The sequence below is a fragment of the Notechis scutatus genome, chromosome Z (assembly GCF_049901735.1).
Source record: "Notechis scutatus isolate UNSWTSFEM ecotype Mainland chromosome Z, rNotScu1.2, whole genome shotgun sequence".
Lineage (NCBI taxonomy): Eukaryota > Metazoa > Chordata > Lepidosauria > Squamata > Elapidae > Notechis > Notechis scutatus.
Window position 1 is genome coordinate 91204601 of NC_142025.1, and position 19241 is coordinate 91223841.

The window sequence follows — 19241 nt, forward strand, 5'->3', positions numbered from 1 at the left end:
ACAGATGGACTACAAATTCCAAGTCATCCATTTATTTTCCTTGAGGCATATTAGAAATAAAATAAATCACTAATATCACAATTTTGTGAGTCAAATTCTATATATAACATTGAAAAATAAATTCATTTCTGCTAAGCAGCTGATAAAACCATAGTAAAACTGAAAAGTACAGAGTTTTTTTTAAATTAACTAGGACACTGCAGAATAGCTTAAAATTATTCATGCATGTTTATGAACATATGTGAACCTAGCCACCCCACAGATGGTATGGTGATGAAGTATCCTTGTGGTCATGTGATAAAAATTTGGGTGCTTGGCGACAAGTATGTATTTAGGATAGTTGTAGGGCCCAGGTCACATGATAGCCATTCATGACTATTTCAGTGGGTTTTCAACAAGAAAAGTCAATGCTCGATTCACATAACCACCACGTCATTCACTTAATGATCATTGCTTTGTAATGGAAGTTCTGATTCCAATTGTGCTCGTAAGTCAAGGACTACCTGTAGTCAATTTTTCTTCCTTTCCTTTCCTCCTCTGATAAACATCACTGCTCTTATATTTGCAATATTATTCTAGTATATGTAAATGGAGTAAAGAAAGCCTTTTCAAGGATGGAATGCAGAAACTTTCATTTATTAAATGTGTTTCAGCTGCTGTAATGTCATAAAATAATACAAAAGAAACTGGATCAGTTAAAAAGAAAAAGAAAGCAAGGAGAATGGAACAAACAGAAAGCTGATTGTAGCTAACCTTGAGTATACCAATCCTTTGAAGCATGCTAGGTAAGGAAACAAACAGTGCAAGGATTCCAGAAATGCTATTACTGTTGTAGGATATAACAACAGAATCTCGAAAGCTTCCCTCTGCCACCCTCTCATATCAAGCCAACTCAAGGCAGAATTTCACTCTCACATCTTCTCCATCCCCAGGACTGAGTTGTCTCTTTATTTTGCCTTAATTGTTCCTGGGTACTTTTTTCAAGATACTGGGGGAGAAATTCTTGTAGTGGAGTGGGTGGGTGTAAGGAGTTAAAAGTTCTTCAGGCAGAAGAACTTGCTGCTCCCATTGGTATCTGCAAAAAAAAGCCATGCAGGACAAATGGCATGTGGACCACAAAGTAAAATACATGACTTTACAAATGACATAACTCTATCATTTGCAGAATGACATCATGACACATGTATGATCAGTTGACACCTTGTAATTTATAGAACCCAAGAAGGTGCTTTTATGTTCTTTGGTTATTTAATATCTGAAAGGGTTATTAGAGTGGAAAAATGAAAGCCACTAAAACGAAGCATGCTCTGGGGTAGCCTCCGGATCTTCCAGAAGTTGTGCAAGAACGGGCATGCTTTCACCCAGTTTTTGGAGGTTGCAGAGACTATGGAAGAGCATTCTCTGAAGCCACTTCAAGAATGAAGGCTCTAGATAGGCTTTGATAGGCCACAGGAGTCTGTCAACAGAAAAATAACAGGACCTGAAGATAAGAGGCACATGGCAGATCCTGGGGATCACACACAATCAAACTTTATTTTTTTTAAAAAAACAGATGAATATGCAAAGAATTGTTTTTCTTTTGTTTGGGTGGGGTGGTGTGCCAGCAGAGAAAGGTTCACCATCACTGTCATGTCTTCCCTCCTTGTTCCCCTCCAGTTATAGCAGAAATCTCCAAACTTGGCAACTTTTAAGACTTGTGGACTTCAAGTTGGAAGTTGACAAGTCTTAAAGTTGCCAAGTTTAGGGACCCCTGAACTATAGCATATTGGGATCACAACTTCCAGCATATACAGCCAGTATGCAAAGTCGGTGTTATAGGAATTATGGCCCCCACACGTTTGTGGAGCACCCAGTGGGAGGGATTATGCCAAGAGAGGGTGAGGCCTTCCCCTTCACCCAGCCTCTCTATTATGCTGTTTTAAACGGATGTTCAAAAGAGCAGATTCCAGGTTCCTGCTCAAACTGCCATTTCTCAGTTTTTTACCCTCTGCAACATTCAAAGAACCTGCCAAGACACTATAAAAAAGGCTAATATTTCTTGACATGCAGCTCAAGCTATTTTTAACGCAGCTGCTGTGAAAACAGCTTAGCAAATATAAGTCTCATTGGCGACTCAGCTCCTAACCTTTTCAAAAACTCTCCTTCCCCCATATTTATGAAATGATGTACAATGTTTAACTTTCAACTGCTCTTATTGCTTCCAACACCACATATCCTCCAGATGCTTCAAGAACCAATTCACAAGTTCGCAACTCTGGGGATGTCTTTAACTATCTCTCTCCTTCTCCACTGATATTCATGGTTGCCACCACCTACCGCAGGGGTCCCCAACCACCGGTCCACGGACCGGTACCGGTCCGTGGAACAAGTCCTACCGGGCCGCTGGTTTGTTGGGCGTCGCCATCTTGTATTGATGAAAAAGTGCTTCCGGTGAGCTTACCGGAAGCACTTTTTCATCAAAACAAGATGGCGTCGCAGCTGATGTCGGTACCGGGCCGCGCCATAAAAAGGTTGGGGATACCGGGCCGCGGCATAAAAAGGTTGGGGATCACTGACCTACCGTATTGGTGGGATTATATCTCACACTAAGACACAGACCACTGGTTGCAAATCATAGTGACAAAGTTGACATACATTTAGATAATAGTAAGCAAATCATAGTGTTTAGTGAAATGTGCCAACCTAGTAATGTATTCAGAATGCACATCACACTAGAATCTGCACCTGCTTTCTGCTAAGGAATGGGCTGGATTTTATACAGATAATGCTCCATTGTTATTCTCATTTTGATCTAACCAAATCATGGAAATATTGGAAGTCTAGGCCTGCTATCTTTTGAACGATGAAGGTAAACGAACAGCAGTTTTATTCAGAGAAGAAACCTCATTAGATAAGGGGAGGAGGGGGGAGTCACAGTTTGGAAAATGGCGCTTGCAGTTTACAATTATTTCTGTTAGAATTTGCTCCAATAGAGCAGCAATAGGAAAAAACTGAAATGGTTTGACCAGTCATGTTGTTGTCTTCAAGTTGAATTATTATATTGCATTCTCAATGGCTAGGCTTGAAGCTAGCCTGGAGAAATTTAAATTGGTACCAACTGCAGTTCCCGTTGGGCTGAGTAGAACAAATTCAGCCAGACTGATATTTAACTGATTGTATCATTGTGCTGGATGCCAACTTCCATTCAAACTCAATCCAAGGGGAGCATTTTGGAAAAAGCATAAATGAGGATTTTGAAGGAGTGTGTACAAAGGGAGGAACAGACTCAGGATCAAAAGCAAATAGTTGTGATTATTTGGACTGGAGACTTTCTATCTTTAGCCCAGAATGGATTGCACTTCCCTGTTCAAAACTGGTGTGCAAATTGGATTATTTCTGGTGAAATCCACGACTAAAAGCTTCATCAAGATTTTGATTAATGTGCCAGGGGCTGCACATAAACAAACAGGAGAAGCCAGAACAAATATGTTTTAGAGCTAGGTAAATTCTACATTTAATTTGAAGTTCAACTTTGTTTTCCTTCTCTTCTGTGATATTCTAAATATTCTCTTCTGTGATATTCTAAAGTACAATTCATTGCCAACCTATGGAGGGTCTATATTTGGGGGGAGGATACATAGCTTGAATTCTTAGATTGTGCCTCTCTAGTTTAAATGCCCTGGGATCAAAATAAGATAAGAGCCATCTTTTGTATGTGAGCCAGAATAGGAACCTCATCTATTTCTCATACCTTGCTTTGGGTCTATTGGGTTAGAAATATTGCAAGCACGCACAGTATTTGAGATAAGAATCTTTCCAGCCAAGATGCCCAAAATTGGGGATTCTCTCAAAATTGTTTTGCCTGGCAGAATCTTTGTCCAGTTTTAAGTAAGCAATGGCAAAAAAAAAAAAAAAAGTCCAATCATATTATTTGCTGTCATGTATTCCCCCTTGTCATTATTCTACATGCTATGTCACTGTACATTGCTCTTGATGTATAAATAAAATCACAAAACAATAAAATAGCTACAGTCATACATCAAAAATAAAATGCTTTAAAAGTTATCTGTACACCTACATAGCAGCCAGTTAGGATCCTTATCACTGAAGTATCAATCACAATGCAAACACGTTGCAGAACAGAATAATTTAAGTTGTTCTCGGAATGCAAGTTGGGCCCATTCAATTCTCTGGAGGAGACTATACCCATACTTTAAAAGTTTTATCTCCAGCCTTTCCCAGCCAACTTTTAGATGGGAGGGTGGGTAGCGCTCCCTTAGCTACCTTGAGCCAAGCAACATAGAACTTTATAGGTCAAAATTTTGAATTTTATCTGGAAACCTGTTGGTAACCAGTGCAGTGTGCAGCAACACATGGTTATAGGAGTTCCCAGTGGCTAACAATCAGGCTGCTGCATTCTGTCCCACCTGCAGTGTCTGACAAGTCTTCAAAGGCAGCCTTGGGTAAAGTACAATGCAACAGGCCAAGCAGGAGATGATAAGTCACTTGGTTAAGGCCCTAACTCACTATTATGTTTTGCTTCTTCCCGAATTACCTGAAGTATTTCATAAAAAAAGACACTTTGGCACCTTTTCTTTACAGAGAATCAGGTGGAAATAAGCTGGAATAGGGGAAACAACTAAAATAGTCTTCTCCAATACTGTAGTCCTGATCAAATTTGCTTCCCCACTTGACTGATCTTACAAGAAATGAAGAGAGAAGGACGATATAATGAAGCATCTCCAACATCCAATTTAATTTGATCTTACAAGACATCAAACCAGTTTAGAGTGGGTGCTGGGTCTATTTTTGGTAGCTAAGAACACTGAAAATAAAGCCATGCTTCCTTCCATTACCCCCACTGAGACCTACAAGAAGATAAGATGCTTGAAATAGGCATGTGTTATATGTTATACATGCTCACAGAAGACACACAGCCTGGCACATGAGCCAAGGTCTATAAATGAGGCAGTAAGGAAGATTCAATGAAGACAAGTAGCTCAGCTTTTGTCCCTGTCTTTGTCACATCCACCCCTCTTTTTCTTCACGACCCCTAGAGATGCCAAAATACTCCATTACAGAGAACTATCCTCTCTTGGAAGACGTTTTTATTTAAAGGGATTTCTGATTCAAGCTTGGATTAAATTCAATAAGATGCTGGTTTTCTCTCCCTCCACCTTACAGACAGCATCACACACCCAAATATAGGAAGCAGCAACCTTTCTTTGGGCTACCCTCATTCAACTTCTCCCTTTTCCTCTTCCTGATAGTAAATTCTCTTCTTAAGCATTGAACTTCATTAGATGCTATAGTTCTTGGTAGAATTGAAAGGCACACTGAAAGTGATGTGGTTCTACTTGCCTTGAAGGAAATAAATGGTATGTCCTCTTTTCAAGACGCTCTTGCCTGAGCCAACACTCTAGACACCTTGGTTCAGCCAGCCACCTTATATATTCAGAGGGCCTTATATTATCTAGACAACTTTTAGACAGTTTCAGGCACAGTATTGAGAAAACAGTGGTCACACAGTTGTTGACAGCTTTTGGTAGAGACAGAATAAAGTAGTGAAACCATGTAGTTCTTCTCAATCTGTCAAAAGCTTTTAATACCGTCAAACACAGTATTCTTCTGGGTGGCCTCTAGGGATTAGAAATGTTATGGTGGTTCTTTCCCAGTAATTGGTTCCAGTAGGTGATGGCATTGGGGGTGAGTGGGAGTAGAGACTGAGTGCAAAGCCTCTGATGTGCAGGATTCAACAGGCTCAGCACTCTTCCCCTCCTTTTCAATATCTATATGAGACCATTGGATGAGATCATCCACCTGTTTGGGGTCAGGTGTCATCAATACACAGATCATACCTGATTGTGTAGCTTAACCCCAGTCTAATGAAATCATGCTGTCAAGGTCTTGACAGTGACTAGGGTCTGGATGGGGGAAGAACAGACACAGGCTCAACCCTAGCAACATCAAGTGCCTGAGAGTATTTGCATTATGCAGAACCAGAAACTTTCATATCCCGAGCTGAATCCAAGACACAGGCCTTCTTTGTTGCACCATGTGGTCTTTGCAACAGCACTTCTCCACACCTCTGAAATCAATATAATCCCTACTCATTTAAACCTAGCTTTTCCCCAGGCCTTGGTCTGGTCTGGGTAGTAGAGATGGCTTTATGCTAAAGGGGTGTGCTTGTTTTGCTCTTCCTGGATGTTCATGGCTCTTTTCTGTTTTTTATTCTTGCAAACTGTCTTAATAAGAGATACAGCCCTGAGACATTATGGAGTTGGGCAGCCATGCAAATTCGATAAACAAACAAATAAATAAGTGATGGGCTTTAAACAACAGAATCCCTTGGCTTTCATAAACAAGCTGCAGATGTTGTCTAAAACAGAAGAAACAATTAAAAGAAAAAGTCCTTCTCACACTTACACAAGTTCTTATACGTATCACAACTACAATATGTAGGTAACAGAGACACCAGAACCTCTATGTACATCTTTTAATTTTCTTCTCATAATAAAAGTTAAATGCTTGTTCTTTCCCTAAACTGGCATGACAGAAACCATTGAGATTTTATGCCATTGTAGCAAATTTGTGAGTAAATCCCACCAAAGTGAAAATTCCAAATGATAATTGGAGGCAAGGAGAGTTTGAACCTTGACTCAATTCTTGCATCATATAAAATTTAAAATGCCCATGGTATGCTCCAATCAATAATGTCCAGAAGCCTTAGCTTGACTCTGCCCCAATTCCATGTTCCTGTATCTATTCACAATTCTTCCTCTACAACAGCGGTGTCAAACTTGATTTCATTTAGGGTCACATCAGGATTGAGTCTGACCTTGGGGGGGGGGGGGGCAGGGGCGTGGCCAGGGGGCATGGTCGGGGGGCGTGGCCAGCTCTACATCACTTATTGAAGCTCCATTTTCGGCCACTATGGCCTTCTCTGTCAGCAAAAACGGAGCCCAGGTTCCATTTTCAGCCGTGATGGCCTCCTGCAACCCTCTGTCAACAAAAATAGAATTCGGGGATGCTGCGCATGGCAGTCCTTTGTTGTTTTCATGGCAGGCCCATGTGCCAGGTCTAAGCACCCCACCGGCTACATCTGGCCCATGGGCCTTGAGTTTGACACCCCTGCTCTACAATAAGGAAGGTGATATACTGAGAAAGGATGGCTCTGAAAACAAAGCTAGCTTTTCCTGGTCTTCTTTATGGGAATGCCATGGCCTGCTCTTCTTCTCCTGTCAGCCTGGATAAAATGTCACTTGTACTTTTTGAAAAAACCATGGCACCTCACAAGGGAAGACCAGCCTGCTCTAGCTGCTTGGAGTAGACAGACAATTTTCACCTGGACATCCAGCATGACACCTTGCAGGAAAAAAGTGCAAGTGCAGTCATTTTGGGAAGGGAAAGGAAGAGAACTGAATCCAAGGCTGCTTTGCCTTGGCCAGCATGCAAGAGTAAGTTCATCCCTACTGCAAGCAAAAAGATTCTGGAAGATAGCTCTAGAACCTGGATCTTGGCCATGGTCCTGTTTGGTGCCAACCACTCAGCGAAGGCTGCCAATGTTCAGGCTGCCATTTTTCCTGTGACTGTGCCCCAAGCTCTTTCAGAACTGACAAGTGATTTCAATTTCTTTTAGCAGTAGCCTGGGCTTTTAAGCATAGTGCACCGACAGTCCAGTTTACTGGCTTTAAGTCTCCTGTACAATAAATGTTCCTGAGATGCAAGATTCTACAGGAGCTTTCTTGGCACTGACAGCTGCTGTTAAGATTTGTCATCTTCTCCAAGCCCCCTTCTCCTTCCTTTTTTTCTGGCAAAACTGTAAGAAAAGATGCTGTTGATTCAGGCCTCTAGTTCAGTATTGTGCCATGTAATGCCCAACCAGGTGCATTCAAAAAACTAACATAATCTAGTGATCAATACCCTTCTTCTGCTGTTGTGTGTGGTCATCTTGTATTAAGATATGATCCTGGAATTGTAAATAAATATTATTGACAAACTGCCCGATCCTACACACATTCGTCCAATCCGTTTTAAAGCAATTTAAATTAATAGATATATCTGATTGCAGCAACTCCTATAGTTCAGCTATCTGCTCTTAACAAAATCAAAATCTCTAGTTCTTCTTTCTCTTTTAATTTCTAGTTCCACTTTTTGAAATGATCCATTCATAGAAGATAACAAGGGAAAGCTGGAGAGGGAAAGAGAATTAACTGCAAGGGGGAACAGACTAAGGTAGATAACTCCTATTGTGTTCATTCAAGTTCTTTTAAATATCATCTTACAACCAGTAGTGGGATTAATTTTTGTTTACTACCTGTTCTGTGGGCGTGGCTTGGTGGGCATGGCAGCAGAAGGATACTGTAAAATCTCCAGTCAGAGGTGGGGTTTGCCGGTTCTTTGAACTACTCAAAATTTCTACTACTGGTTCTCCAGAACTGGTCAGAACCTGCTGAATACAACCTCTGCTTACAACCCTAATTTTTGTTAACATCACCCCCAATGCTTCTTCACCAGAAGAGGACCAAACACAAGTCTTCTCAAGTCCAAGCATATTTAACCTATAATTGCTTTTAAACAAACTAGACAATTCATAATTTGCGATTACACACAAAGTTCCCCAGAGAATTTGGGACATTACTCACAAAAAAATGCAGCCAAACACTCGGTGAAGCTTGTAAGGAATATACATCACAAATGATTCAGCTCCGTCACTTTTATGCCCAACCCACAATTACATCCTGGTTTTGGTTCCAATCTGAATGCAGCCCTTGCTTGGAAACAGATGATTAAAGGTAGTTCTTGACCAGTAAAACTCTTCTCACATCTTGTTGTTAAGGAATCTAAATCTTTCATGAATACATTCCTGGTTTAACATTCAAATTAAATCAGATCTCATCAGAGATGATGATTAGAATCTCTTCTGAATAAATAATCAGAGGGGACAGAGATGCATTAGGTAAATATTTTCTAGGATTTGGCGATATGAGTTTTAGGCTGAAGGTAACAATACTTGTTCTCTCCAAATTAATAAAAGCAGGATTAACCAGGCTCTTCATTTATTATCTGAAAAGATATCAAGGACAGTCCTGGACTTAGGGACAAATGGCTTTTTGACACTGCACAAAGCACATATGGAAACCCTAAATTAGTGCTTGGGCAGGATCTGAAACAAATGGGGGGTGGGGGGAGAATAAATTCTGCCAAAACTGAGATGTTTGGTGCCAGCAATCATCATGGCATTTTTTTTAACCTGGTAGGTACTCTTGACAGGGTAATATTCCTTTTCAAGGACTTGGTGCATGAACTGGGGTTTTTAAAGGTAGTCCTTGCTTAGTGACTGTATTGGGATGTGCAATTCCACTTATGAGTGAGGTGCTCACTAGGCAGAAATCACATGACCATAACTGTTGTTTCTGACTGAAAACATACAAAACTACTCAGTCAATTTTTGGCTTCCATTTGTTTCCTAACCATTCGGCCACTCTATACAACGCTCAAGTGGCCACATGCTGACTTGTACATATCTAAAGCAGTGTGACCATGTTGCAGCCCAGGGCTGGATGTCACAAGCACGCTACATGAACAGCTTACGTTTTTGAAATCCCTTTCTCTCCAATCTCTCTGGGGGATAAGAAGGAGGGAGAAAAATTTCTGAAAGCAATATCTTCTTTGTGTGATCCTTTCCCATTACTGGTGTGATTGTATTGCTTTCAGACAGCTTATTCTCTTGAAATCCCTCTCCAGTCTCTCTTTGGGGGCGGGGGAGAGGGAGGCTGAATGGGGACAAGAGGGCAGACAAAGGAGAGAGTGCCTATAGAAATCACTTTTGTTTTTTACTCTCCCATCCCAGAGCAGAGAGATCGAAGAAGGGATTTCAAGAGCATGCTATAAGCTATTTACATAGTGTCCCATGGCTACCGGGCCATTAGTACAATCATATTGCTTTTGGTGTGTAGAAGTTAACAACTTACTTTTTTTGCAATTCCTTTTTCTTCAATTTCTCTGCTCTGCAAGAAAAAACATAGATCAGGCACAGGACTTTGTGCACTGATTGTAATGGCAATCACACGATAGAAAGATGCCTCAAAGGTTCTAAAGGGGCAATAAAATGATTTTTTTTCAACACCATTGTAATTTCCAATAGTCACTGAACAAATAGTTGATAAGCAAGGACTAACTGTATGGATTCATGGCTTCTGCTGAAATAGGAGCCGGAAACCATAGCCTTTGCTCAGCTTTGGCAGCTGCACTTGTTACAATCCTACCTTAACCAAATGGCTTGGCAATGATGACTGACCCATTGTTAGACTATTGTAATATACTCTATGTGGTGCTGCTTTTGGAGAGATCTCAATAGCTACAGCTAATTCACAGTGAAGTGGCTAGGCTCCTGACAGGACAAACCCATCAGAATAGGATAGAATATCCATCCTGCATTGGCTCCTGGTCGGTTTCCAGATCCAATTCGAAGTGCTGATTATCCTTTTTAAAATCTTTCATGGTGCTGCAACAAGATAACAGGCAACACCTTGCCAAGATCAAATCTACACCATCAGAATAAACACTGAGAAGGAGCCTGTGGAGGGATTCCATCCCCCCAAGGTTTTACTGTTGAAATCTCACCACTTCTATGATGGGGGAGGCAATAAGGAGAGAGGAAAGCTTCAGGAATAAGACCCTTGGACATGTAACCATAATGGCAGTTTATGCCCTGGATTCAGGGTCCTCCTGCCAAATAGAAAGCAGATTGTCTATGAGATTTGCAGAATAATAAAAGTTGAAAGGAAAGTGCCAGTTTTCAGTGGTTTCCCATAAACTGGAATAAATCAGGAATAAAGTCAGAAATAAATCAATTTCACTCCAGGAAAGAGACTATGATTCAAATTAATTAAGATCTAAAGCAAAACGGTGCGGAAATGTCCTGGAACTTTATTATATGGTGAGAACAGGCAATTATTACACAACTCCTTTAACCTCTACAACCCCCCCCCTTCTCAAAAGTAAATTACTATAATTGTGCTGGAATTTTAGACATTTGTTTATAAGTCTTCCTATAATCAGAATTGGTGGGGGGTGTACAGATCAGCAGAAATCTCTGCTCGACTGAGTCTTTCATCCTAGTCAATATGCTGTTGTAAAAAACATCAGATTTCCTTTACATATCATAAATGTGCAGGACCTTTATGTACTATGCCTGTTCTGATGAGATATCTTGTCCTTAAATAAAATTTTAAAAGATGGGAAAATTTGTTTTTTAGGGAGGAAGCAAACAAAGCACCATATTTTCAAAGTTTCCTAAAGAATCCTAAAGAAAACTCCATCAAGTTTATATAATGCCAAACTGCCTCCCCTGGAGATGGGAAAAGCTAATTTTTGTAACATCAGGAATATTTGGGTGCTTAATCACTTTAGTTCCAGTAGAGAGATTTTTTGGGCTGCTGAACTGTCTCCTCCCAATAAAATAAAACCCAGAGCTCCTTCCTTGGATTTACAACCAAATCCATAGATAGGCTGTTGGCTAAGCAACTGGCTTGACCAAAGAAAAGTCTTAAAAATGGGAGGGAAATTAGGGAGAAAAGAAGGAGGTATATCGTTCAAAACAATTCTGCAAAGCCAGCCTAATATTTTGGCCTGAGGCTAGCACATCTTTAAGAAGTATCACTAAGAAAAACTATCAAATGAACAGTTATATTTTTTCTTGTTTTGCCTTGGGGTGGTATTTAAGGGATCTTTTTGAACATGATAGTTATGTACATCGAACACGGAGCCCTCGAAAATGGAGAGTATCAAGTTTGCAAAAGCTGCTCTAAAAGCACAACTTAGTGCACAAATACTCACAGACTTAGTAGATATACCTGTGTCTTTAAACAAACCACCTGAATTAACTCTCCTCTCTCCCATCCTATAACAAGACTTTTCCCACTTCAAAATTATCACATTCCCCTGCTGTGATTTCTTTCATAATGGAAAATCAGGTGGCACATTCTACATGGCTTTTTATGGAAATGCAATAGCAGATTCACGAAATGGGGATTAATTAGAAAAAATGTAGGGGGAAAGTCTTCCCTAATTTATTGTAACGTTTGTCCCTTATTCAATTATAATTCTTTACATTCCTACTGACTCTTGCCCTTGTTTCTACTCAATTTCATCCAAACAATGGAATTAAGGAGAACCATTTCTGCCTGTGAATGAGTAGGGTGCATTCTTGATTATTTCTTCTGGCTTTCCCTGTGTTTTTCCCATCAGCTTCTTTGTGCTATGAAATATAGCCTATCAAGGAGAAAGCTAGGTTGTGCCATTCCACTGATAAGTTTCATCCTTCATATAGACAATGATTCTCCCACCATCACAAAAGCATTAAAAATGTGACTCTTTTTCTTATTAGTCCTTGAAATCGTGGGTGGCTGTACCATTAGGCAGAATGATTGTAAGTGACATGAAAGGGCAGCACACAGTTAATTACTCAACAGTGGTAATTACATTTCTGCTAAAGGAGGAGAGGGGCATCAGTGGGATTTTCTGCCACCAGTGCAGGTCAGACTCAGATGATTCCAACTTAGGCAAACCAAAATTCTTGGGTTGTGTGACACAAGCAATGTGGTCCAGAAAAACGCAGGACATAAGGTCTTCCTTCATTTCTGTCAGCCTCTAAAGCAGGCTTGTCCAACCCGCGGCCCGCGGGCCGCATGCGGCCCAGGTCACCTCGTAATGCGGCCCAGTGCCCACCCCAACCTTCTGGCAAGAGCCAGCGAGGAGGAGGAGAGGCAGGCGCGAGGTGGGGCGAGCGGCGCCACGCCAAGCAGCAACAGAAAGGCGGGCGCCGCCTTTGCTGCTTCTGCCCCCGCCGCCGCTGCCGCTTCTGCCCCCTCCGCCGCCACTGCTTCTGCCCCCGCCGCTGCTGCTGCTGCTGCCGCTGCTGCTGCTGCACCGAGCCTCCCGGTCCTCGCCTTCCAGTCCTGCCGCATCCAGACGGGCCATTTGCAGGAGAGGTAGGCGCGAGGCGGGCGAGCTTTCTTCCCCCCTCCCCCCACCCCGCAAAATTTGGCCGGAAAATTAATAAAAATAAATAATTTTTAATAAATAATAAAAATAATTTATAATTTATTATATAATTTTATAATATAATTATTTTATAATAATTTATTATATGTGCGGCCCAAACCAAATTTTCATCTTCTAATGTGGCCCAGGGAAGGTGAAAGGTTGGACACCCCTGCTCTAAAGCAACAGTGGACTCACCCCACAGATTTGGTGGTGGACACCCAGCAGCTTGACTAAAGAATGATAAGCGATTGATAATATGAGAGGAAAAGTGCCAGACATTACATAGAGTTCAGAGACACGTGGGGATTCTTCACCTAGACAGGGAACCTGCATTGCACTGAATCTGCCTCCTGCCTTACAGAGGTAACTTCCTAGTGAGGGAATTGCAGAGTAAAGTAGGAACATATTCTGCCGTGCATGCCAGAGACAATCATGCATGCACATACACACACAGAGGCATCTTTTGTTGGTTGTACAAATTTGGCAGGGGTGGAACTTGCAGCATCACTGTTGGAACTGCACATGTTGCCTAGAATTTTAAACCCACTCGAAATGTTACGTGCATTAGCAACCAACGTCACAGTTTTGACATCAGCAGGGCTCTAAACTGGCAGCAGAAAGAGCCTGCAACATTCCACCTCACAGCATACATTAGTAACAACTGGTGTGGGCTGAAAACACCCCTTATTTTTGATAACTGACGTTCTTATTGCTTTTATCACAACCCAATTTTCGACACATGATTCTGGACTGCACCTGCAGATTCATATAACTGATCATAATGGGTCAGGCTTTGGAAATACCTTCCAGGTATGTTAGGTTACACATTGTACTCAGCCATACAGAGTCGAGGGTTATGGAAATTGTAGTCTGAATACGTGGAGAGTGCTTGGTTGGAAAAAGTTAATCTTTTAAATCTCATTTCTAATATATGTACCAAGCTTCTTTTCAGTCCACACTCTCCTAGGTATAGCAGTCCCTAATGTCTATTTTTGGTTTCGGGTCTCTCAGGAGTGTAAAATCAGGAAAAAGAAGCGCTGACGTTGAGTGCATTTTCACTCTAGCAGAGAGGGAGTAACCATTGGCCTGCCAAAACTAAATTCTAGAGAAGTCAACACTTCTTTTCAGTATTGCACTAGCCACATGTTCTTTCTTCAAACTGGAAATGTTATCACCTATGTAAAAAAACAAACAGGAACAATATGCATACTTTTATGAAGGGAGGATAGGCTAATTAGCCAACTGAATTAGTGGAGCCTCCATGTACAGAAGTAATATTCTTCTGTATGCTAGAAGAATCTAGGAAATAAGCAGCAAAAAAAAAGAACATTTTGCTACCCACTGGGTGCTTTGCTAGTGGCCTCCTTAGCTGCTGTTGCGATAAATTTCTGATATAGTTCAAGCATTTTTTCTCCATAGCAAAATAATTTTGTTCCCCATCTTCTTCCCCTTCTCCCCTCCAAAGCGTGTTCCTAAGACACAAAAGAACACAACTATTATAACACAAAGCCTATAATGAAAGCATATTGTAATAAATCACCCTGCTGCATTGAAACATGCATGTGAACACACACACACACACACACACACACACACACACAGCTAATTTTTGCTACTTTCCAATGCCCCTGTTCTCCCCAAGACTGCCCTCCTTCAGAATTAGATATTATGATTTCCAGATAGTAACCTTTTCAAATTCAATCTCCTCCAATTTCTCTTTCTCTCTCTGTCCGTGAGTATGTGTGCGTGTGTACTGAGTGGCAGTGCCCTTATCCTCAGTTTCCTACACTTATTTCACAGATAACACTGAAGTGATATTTTAGATTCTCACAAATATGTATGTATTGTACGATATTTCTGGTAATCCTATTAACCCTTTAAATTGGACATTAAGGCTATCAGGCGGGGAGAATGACAATGGGGATATACAACAATTTTTTATGTTTTTAAAAATCCAACTTCAAAGAGATCACACTATTGCATTACTGTATCTCTTACTGTCAGCTATATAATTATCTGCCCTACAACTTGGCCTTCAGATTATAAATGGGACATGGAAAATACTTAACTCAGATATTTAAAGTAAAGTGCTTCTCTACTTAAATGTCAATAAATATGTATATCCGCTCCTATATCCAGGATTCAGGATTAATGAAGGGAAAAATCAGGCTGGGAAGATTCGGAAGTGTCTTTTGGTGGTAAACAGCTCTTTCTTCTCTCCCCCCCCCATCTGCCCACCCCATACAATTGTAACCCACCATGCCACATGCACACCTCCTAAGAGGAATCCCAGAAATATCTAGCAATGATATACATCACTCTCCAGATGGGTTGCAGACTATCAGTCCGGTCATCCAACGCAATCTAGAGGGCGCCAGATTAGCGAAGGGGCAACAAGAGCGTGCTACCGCTTACTTCAAACAGATTATACAGTACTGCGGTGGTGAAGAAACCAGTCAGGAGGATGACACGCGGCTTGGCTACTGCAGGGAGGAAAGGCGGGCGAAAGAGGAGGAAGCGCGGAGCTGAAAAGATGGGACTGGAGGAAGCGGGCAAGGGGGAACCACGCGGTCGCTCGGGGCTCGTGGAGAACTAGTTATGGAGCGGGGCGGGGCGGGGCAGGGCGGAAGAATGGGCGAGAGGCTCTGTGGAGACAACCAGGGAGAAAACATCTCCACGGTATCACAAGCGCTCGCTGCCTCCTCGATCCGGAGAGTCGCCCTGGGAAAGGAGAGCTGCGCTGGAGGAGGAGACGGCGGCTGAAAAAGTGCGCCAATCAATAACTCGCTTAGTTTAGAGAGAGGGAGGGAGATGGCTACCTTTGTTTCCTGCAGGCTGGAGCCGGTGCTCGGGGTCTGCTGCGCATCCGTGCTGTGTTGGGGGTCGTTCTCCTTTTCGGTAATTTCGGTCATGGTGCGCCTAGGACGGGTCCGGCTGAGCTGAGGGTCCGGAGCTGAAGCAGATGAACACAGTTCTCCGGAAGGGTTGCGGACTGGAGCTCTTCCGCCCCTCCCCTCCCACCTTAAATCCAAAGCCGCCTCTTCTCCCTCCTCGATGGACCAAGAAGCTTTATTCTCCCCGCCCCCCGGGATAATTTTTTGCGGGCTCTCCTCCTCCTTCCACTTTAAGTTTCCTTTTAGGAAAGCAAAAACCCGACTTATTCTTTTAAGCGACCACAGACGGTCCTCACTCTAAATCACTCTGAAGCCGATGCTGATGAGTCTCCTTACCACTCGGACCTCCCCTTTTATGCAAATCTAAACAGAATTTACAACCCCACGTAGTTACTCTCCCCTCCCCTCTGACTAGCGCAAGCGAAGCTTCCTAGTCTTTTACGCTCTGGAGGCTCTTCAAGTTTGATTTTCAGGAGCAGCTTGTCTTTGTCATAACTGGTTTACAGAGAGAGAGAGAGAGGGAGAGAGAGAGAGAGAGAAATTCTAAATCTAAAAGAACAAAATGGACACTCACCCACTTTTCAGAGTTGTCTCTTTCATCCTTTTGAAGTAGTGAGCTATCAGTCTCAGCGGTAACATCCTTTGATTTTCTCCACTCAAAGTAGCAATTTCTTTCATGGCCATGCAAGGTGTCTAGCATATAACTTTGTTTCCAGCTTGGAGCAAAGGTAAAAGAGTACCTTATTCTTAAGAAATGCTAGTGAAGGCAAGCTCTTAGTTCTCTTCCTTTTCAAGGTATGACATTGATTTGTTCAGCTCTTGGAATCCTTGTGTCTGCCTAAGTTAGCTTCATGCCCTGAGAAAAGTTTGCAGGAATCTCTCAAGCGATACTCCTCCGTTAAACCAATCTTTCCTGGGCTGAGATTCCTCTTTAAGAAAGAGGAGCATTATTCTCTTTTGGGGAGGATTTCCTTATGCCTTGCTGTTGAAGATGGGGTATGCAAAGCCAACATAAGGATGTTACAAAACACTAATTAGGGTGTAGCTATGCCTCACAGCTGAGTAAAATGCTATCCACAGTTCCTTCAGTGGGCAGAACCAAAATAAAATGTGTAATTCTTATTCTTAATCCCCCAGTATGTCTTTTGTCCATCTATTCCAAACCATCATGATGTCCTGATGTGAGTTGTAAGATGATCAATTTTCTCCCCCAAATTTGTTGCCATCCCCCTTCAGCATAGGATTAAGTCTGTAGGGAAAACATCTATCAGAGTGTCTATCTTCAGGATTCTGCTTGGATTTCTCTAAGCTGGCTGTCCTATCCCATGAGCATTCACAGCCATATAAGGAGGATCAATGGATGAAATATGTATCATAACACAAATTTTGGCCCTATAAACTTCTGTAGCTCCTGACACATGAGTTTCTGCCATAACACACCAGCATGTTGATTTTGGTTAGATTCAAACATCTATTTCACATTGGGTCATCACTAGGTTTTTAAAATATGACATAATAAAAAGTATGTGGAAAGCCATAGAAACAGCTCAAAGTCTGCAGTGCTTGTCCAAGTACTTAGGTCCTATGAGAAAATTGAAACTGACTAGAAATAGAATAGAATAGAATACTTTTATTGGCCAAGTGTGATTGGACACGCAAGGAATTTGTCTTGGTGTAAATACTCTCAGTATACATAAAAGAAAAGATACATTCATTAAGAATCAAGAGTCATAACGTACAACACTTAATGATAGTAGTAGGGTACAATCAGCAATCAAATCATACTAGGAAAGAGTCAGTATAAATAGTAAGGATACAAGTGACAAAGTTACAGTCCTACAATCACAAGTGGGAGGGGATTGGTGATAAGGAGTGATGAGAAGATTAATAGTAATACAGACTTTGTAAATAGTTGGCTAGTGTTGAGGGAATTATTTGTTTAGCAGAATGATGGCATTCAGGAAAAAACTGTTCTTGTGTCTAATTGTTCTAGTGTGCAGTGCTCTATAGCGTCATTTTGAGGGAAGGAGTTGAAACAGTTTATGTCCGGGATGTGAGGGTCTGCAAATATTTTCACAGCCCTCTTTTTGACTCCTGCAGTTTACAGGTCCTCGATTGAAGGCAGGTGGGTAGTAATTGTTTTTTCTGCAGTCCTAATTGTCCTCTGAAGTCTGTGTCTGTCCTGTTGGGTTGCAGAACCAAACCAGACAGTTATAGAGGTGCAGTTGATTTGTAACTACCTTATATCTCTTATTTAAGAAAAGTGGGTGCTATGAATAACTCAACTGGATGATTATGGGGAAATTGAGAATAAGTGAATAATAAACTAGTTCAATGCCCTCTTAATTTTCTGGATGCTGCTACAAGAAAAGTGGATTTGCAATACTCCACAGTATAGATGTCTTGATGGCATATCAAAATATTGTTCATAGGAGATTGCACAAATTTGTCTCTTCTTCCCCATGCATGTTCTCTTCAACCTAAGAGAACATGCACAGGATTCAAAATGAACAAATGGGAAAAGTTATGATGACAAAAGGAACTCAGGAAATGTTCTGTAACAGGTTGGACAAAGGTTGGGACAAAAATGGCTGTAGGGAGGTTGCCTAGTGATTAGAAGGGAAGGTTGTGCCTGCACTCTCCAATACATCTTTGCACTCTCCAATACATAGCTACAATGGATTGCTTGACCTCATGTATTGATATGTGGAATAATGATCTTGGGAGACAAGAGGCAGAATGGCAAACTAGACAGTGGTCAAATAAGAGGTAGTTGAAAATGCAGAAGCATATATCTCAGAAGGGACCATCTCTAATTTCTGGGATTGTATGTGGAAGGAAGATGTATTTTCAGACATGTCAGATTCTGGCAAGTCTGAAAATACAGATGCATACTTACAGTAAAGTTAAAAGTACTACTTCTAGGCATGCTTCTTGCCTGGAGTCTCTCACCAGGCTGAAGATTCACCTCCAAAATAATATATTTTACAAACTGAGTTATTGTGAGATAGTATTGTCTTAAGGGGGAAAACACTATTTTTACATTAGTTCATTTAGTGGCAACTTAAGGCTGGTTCTTTCTGAATTGGGGATGAGGACAATTATGAACAAGGGTGAAGCTTGCAGTTGTCAGGGCAGGATAGTGCTGCCATAAAATGTAAGTTAGGCCCAAGAATAAGAAGAATTATGGGAAACTTACTTTGCTTTCATTCATTTTTGCTGTCCTGCATTTCTGGTTTCAGCCAGGCTTTCTGAGTGAGAGCAAAGACCTCTTTGGATATTGTGGCTAAGACTGTGAGATGTGGAGATGAAGGTCAG

The 19241-nt window shown here is 41.5% G+C and overlaps 1 protein-coding gene across 3 annotated transcripts in view; it reads right to left on the minus strand.

Moving 5' to 3' along the window:
- STAC2 (SH3 and cysteine rich domain 2) overlaps positions 1-16259 on the minus strand; it is a 41323-nt gene extending 25064 nt beyond the window's left edge. For all 3 annotated transcript variants that reach the window (XM_087947923.1, XM_087947925.1, XM_026679671.2), the window contains exon 1: positions 15849-16259. In XM_087947923.1, the coding sequence (XP_087804049.1) occupies positions 15849-15941 (93 nt within the window). In that variant the 5' untranslated portion in view covers positions 15942-16259. The remainder of the gene's footprint in view (positions 1-15848) is intronic.
- Positions 16260-19241: the final 2982 nt, after the last annotated feature.